At 40.8% G+C, this 4,848-nt stretch overlaps 1 protein-coding gene across 1 annotated transcript in view; it reads left to right on the forward strand.

Moving 5' to 3' along the window:
* The window catches only part of LOC109834281 (probable zinc metallopeptidase EGY3, chloroplastic), an 8,607-nt gene continuing 4,365 nt past the window's right edge, over positions 607-4,848 (forward strand). The window contains exons 1-2 of the mRNA XM_020402260.1: positions 607-1,265; positions 1,347-1,544. Coding sequence (XP_020257849.1) covers positions 747-1,265; positions 1,347-1,544 — 717 coding nt within the window. The 5' untranslated portion in view covers positions 607-746. The remainder of the gene's footprint in view (positions 1,266-1,346; positions 1,545-4,848) is intronic.

A 4,848-nucleotide genomic window follows, 5' to 3' on the forward strand; every position in this document is an offset into this window, starting at 1 on the left:
TTTGCAATTGATCTAGTTTAAAAAGTTGGATCAAGATCAATCATGACCCAGTTTTATGAGTGTTGCTAAATACACCCTTAAAAGTATAGAGGAGTTGGAAGGCTTCATATTAATTCAAATGTAGAAAATATGTATAGAAGAAATCATGCACAGGGAGATGGAAAAAGAAAAAGAAAAAGAATACCAGACAAGGTGAAAAAATCACACAATGAATTATGTGGCAAGCGTCAATATTATGCAACAATATGGTATATAGATAATATATTGGATAGAATCAGCTCAGGTTTTGCCTTTAAAGGCTTCATGAATCATGCCTGACCAGGCCACCAGGTCTTGCCTCAGAAAGCATCATACCTCCGCAAGTGAATATTATGGTTGCGGGCCTTAAAAAGCCCGAGACACTAACTAATATGGAGAGGCCTAAGGAGTTATGAATATGGGCTAATGTTCGGTAATGAATATGGGCTAGGCTCTCATGGAAATCGTACACTAATCTTAGTGTAACATGAGTCATCTTGTACAGCCCAATAGCGAAGCCCAGTTCGAGAACAGATTCCAGAAGATAACCTGGGCCCTGAATCGGCACATCCACAACCACAAATAAACTCACTCCTCTCCCTCCTCCCACACAAGAGAAGCTTCACAAAACTTCTAGATCCTCCCTCTTCAAACCCCCAAAAATCCCTCCTTTCTCCTCCAAACTCCGTCATGAAAATCTCTCTCACTCTCTCACCAACTTCAGCACCATGTCCTCCCTCCTCCTCACTCCTGCCCTCTCTCTCAGGCCCAACAACCCACCTCGTATCTCCTCCAGGCCCAATAGCAAAAGCCCACTTCTTCTTCCCTTCCCTCCTCCCTCCAAACTCCCTTTCAAACCCTCTCCTCTCCCTCCTCCGAAGTTCTCTGCTCAGGATCAAGAAGAGCAAACCAAACCGAAACTGCCCTCTTCTTCGGTCGCCGTAGCTCCGGACAACGAAAAGCCCGTTAGAGAGGAGGGGGAAGGAGAGGTCCGGGAGCAGCAGCAGCAGGAGGCGGATTGGAAAACAGATGAGGAGTTCAAGAAGTTCATGGGGAATCCATCCATCGAGGCCGCAATAAAGCTCGAGAAGAAAAGGGCTGATAGGAAGCTAAAGGAGCTCGACAATGAGGTCGGCGACAACCCCCTTGCTGGGTTCTTTAAGAAGAGTGTCAAGGATAGGTTGCAGAGGGAGAAGGAGAGGTTGGAGAAGGCGGAGGAGAGTTTCAAGGCTTTGGACCTTAACAAGGTACTGCGTTGAGCTGTTAGCTATTGTGCTGTGTTAATTCGAGAAGTATTGTTGTTTTGATTGTTTGTTGGGTGATTGCAGTTGAAGAGTTGTTTTGGGTACGACACATTTTTTGCGGTGGATGTCCGGAGATTTGGGGATGGAGGGATTTTTATTGGGAATTTGAGGAGACCCATTGAGGAAGTGATGCCCAAATTGGAGAGGAAGCTCTCGGAGGCTGCAGGGAGAGAGGTGGTTCTTTGGTTCATGGAAGAGAAGGCAGATGACATCACAAAGCAGGTAAAATAAATTAAACCTATTCAGGGTTCTGCTGATTTTTGGGAAGTTGAGAAATGCAAATTTGAGATTACGTAGTTACGAAAGTTTGAAATTATCGGAAAGCAAGTAACTTAATATGAACTGAATATTTCTATAGTTAGATTGGTAATGTTAGTTGCTAGATGAAGGGAAACCTTGACAACGAAATGCATTACCAGGTTTCCCTAGTGTTTAAGAAGTACCAAAGTTCCCGAGTTAAGGGATACTCTTGTTGTGTTACATTAACATTTTTTTAACATAACTATGTTTAGTCCTTGTGTATATGGACGTGTCTGTGCAAACTCAATGTCAACATAATCAACTAGTGATAGTTTGGCCAAAGTTGGTATAGACTATTACACAATATGGTTGTAAGTTGCAACTTCTATTTAGTGTAGTTTTCACCTGAGATCTTTTTTGTGAAGTGGAAATATTCTTCTCACAATGTTGATCCCACCCTTGTATTCCAATAAGCTTTCTTTATGCTCCTCTGTTCTTTGCAATAAGCCCCTGACATGAGAATCGATGCGACTGGCTCCTTTTAACATACAAGAGCCACAATCACAACCTCCATACTATAGAATGTAGTGAAATTAGGGGAAACCTCAAGATAGAAAATTCCATTGTGAAATAGTGACCGATAAAAAAAAAATCCCCTTGTCAAATAGTGTGACTAGATTCTCACTAGTCATGGCTAAGACACTAATCAATAATAAAAGAACAGTAAGAAATGGATAAAAATAACAGAAACATTTTACTAGCAATAAGAGTATAGAGGCATGGAGGCTATGATTTTCACACATTTTCACTCTCATTTGCCCTATATCCTATTTATACGCATACTCTGAAAAACAAGTGTAAAAGTGACTCGAAATTCCATACAGCTCTCGATTTTTTTATCCTGACTGTGGACTTCTCCAGTATATTAGATACTTGCAATTCTTCCAATAGCCAGGATACATAAACATACAAACTGACGCTAAATATATAATAAACAACTCCAAATAAGCACTTAATAATACTCAACTTAAATGCACCCTAGGAAACAAGTCCAACAGTATTATCCAATTCCTTGCTTTGCATCTTCATGAATTTAATTATGTCTTTAATTCATTCTCATTCCATGTTGCTCCTCTTATCTATCAAGCTTGATTTGTTTTTATGGGATTGACTAATTCACCATACAAAAGTAGATTATAAAGAACATTTTTATCTCTTAATAACCAAATAAATAATGAAACCTGATAAAATGGTCCAAGTCCCATAAATGATTCGGAATCTAGATGCTATACTGAGCGAAACAAGCCACATCAATCTCTAGCCCGTCCCACATTTGTTGACTCAAGAACAATGAGTCATTTCCTTCATAGACAAACATGCACACGTACTGTGCTCCCGTTTGTAGGAAAAAGCGATGCAGTCATCGCATGCTCCATCTTGATCGACACCAAGACCAATGTTGGAGAGGAATACAATGGTTGAATCACATTATGCACGAAACTTTGTTTGGAAGTAATCTACAACCACATTGGCTGAAACATCCAACTGTAGTATGAGCTAAACCTTCATGCTCCACTGCAAGTGCCTGCATCACTATTGTACGAATTTTAGAGCTACTACGAGCGTTTGTATACTTCACTTTTACTAATGCTCGTTGTCATGAGCCTTAGAATGTTCGAGTGTCTCATAACATTGCCACACGATTGCACGTGTACCAGTTCCACACACAGACATCGTGTGAATGACTGACCTCCACAAACAACGACATCAGAAATCTGTATTGAATGCAACCATTGTACCCCTATGATGGTCAATCCTTTGCCATTTTTGTGCCATTGAGCACAATCACATGAACACAGTCATATGCCAAGCCACGATCAAATTTGGTTAAGCATAATCTTTTTCTTAGTATTTCTCCTGGTGTTGCGGCCAACTACCAAATCAACACTGCTTCCATCTCATGATTTCGATTCAAGATCCATCAATGTGGAGAATACTAATTGTCTACTTCACCAGAAAATATTGAATAACACTATTTACTCTATTGTGGCTGTGATACCATTTGGAAATATGGAATATAACCAAGGTTACAGCACGGCGCCTAGTGCTTAGGCACTTAAGAAGATTTCTTTTTTATATTTCTCTAGAGGTGGAGGGGATTTTGCTAAACGTTAGTTGTTCGGGGTCGGTTGAGCAGGGTGTGTAGGCGGCAACACAGAAAATGAGACCACTACCTCAGCTTTGCATATTGCACAATGGCTCATGCTCCCTAGGCACTCCCAAAACCTACGCGGGAGACCTAAGTACTTCCTAGGCCTAGGTGGGAGTCTAGGTGGAAGTCTAGACCGCTTGTTAAAACTATGAATATAACACAAGATAGAAAATCCTTTGTCAAAAAGGGGCACGGGGTCCCCAAGCAAAAGTAGAAAAAAGAACAGTAGAAAAAAAAGAACAATAAGATATTGAGCAATGTTTTAAAAAGCGGGTGTCTAGGTGAGGCACCCGTCTAGGCCTAAGCGTTACTTAGGTTGTCTGTCTAGGTCTTGAAAGCACCTAGGGAGCATGAACCGCTTATGTGGACTACACTGCTTATGTCTTGGTTGTGATTTCCTCCTTTGTCGGCTCCATGTCCTACGACTTTCTTTGGCCTCCTCTATTGACTACGAGCACCTCCTCTACCTCCTTTGATCTTTAGTAAAACCTCCACCCCCATTTGAAAAAAAAAATCTGCCTAGGCACTTTACGGCACCTAGCGGCGCCTAATGCTTCCCATAACATTTATTTGGAGAACAAGTAAAATAATACACTAATGATAAGATACAACCAACAGAAGCTAAGCTACATTTTTCTCACCTTTTCTATCTCACTTATACTATAGCACACACTTGGACATGGATTAGTGGTTGGTTGTGCAACTTGATATCAATTTCTTTCTATAATAAATAAATTAAGTAGAACTAGAAGACAAAAGAAGAATTAGACAATTAATATGACAACTATGAAGAAAGTAATTGCAAAAAAGGAAGAAAATTGTTGAAACAAAATGTATGAAAGAAAGAAAATCAATACTCAGAGCTATGCTTCTCTCCTCTTGTTTCTTTTATACCAATATGGGTCATTTTTACATCAACCTTCTAACAATTACAAATGAGCCCCTTCTGCATTGCAAGGATATATAATGATTACTAGCGTCATATGTATCACCTAACACCCCCCCCCCCCCCGCCCCTCAAAAAAAAAAAGAGCCAACCGGACCCCCCCCCCCACCCCCCCCCCCGCCCCCCAT

Source organism: Asparagus officinalis, chromosome 3 (genome assembly GCF_001876935.1).
Source record: "Asparagus officinalis chromosome 3, Aspof.V1, whole genome shotgun sequence".
Lineage (NCBI taxonomy): Eukaryota > Viridiplantae > Streptophyta > Magnoliopsida > Asparagales > Asparagaceae > Asparagus > Asparagus officinalis.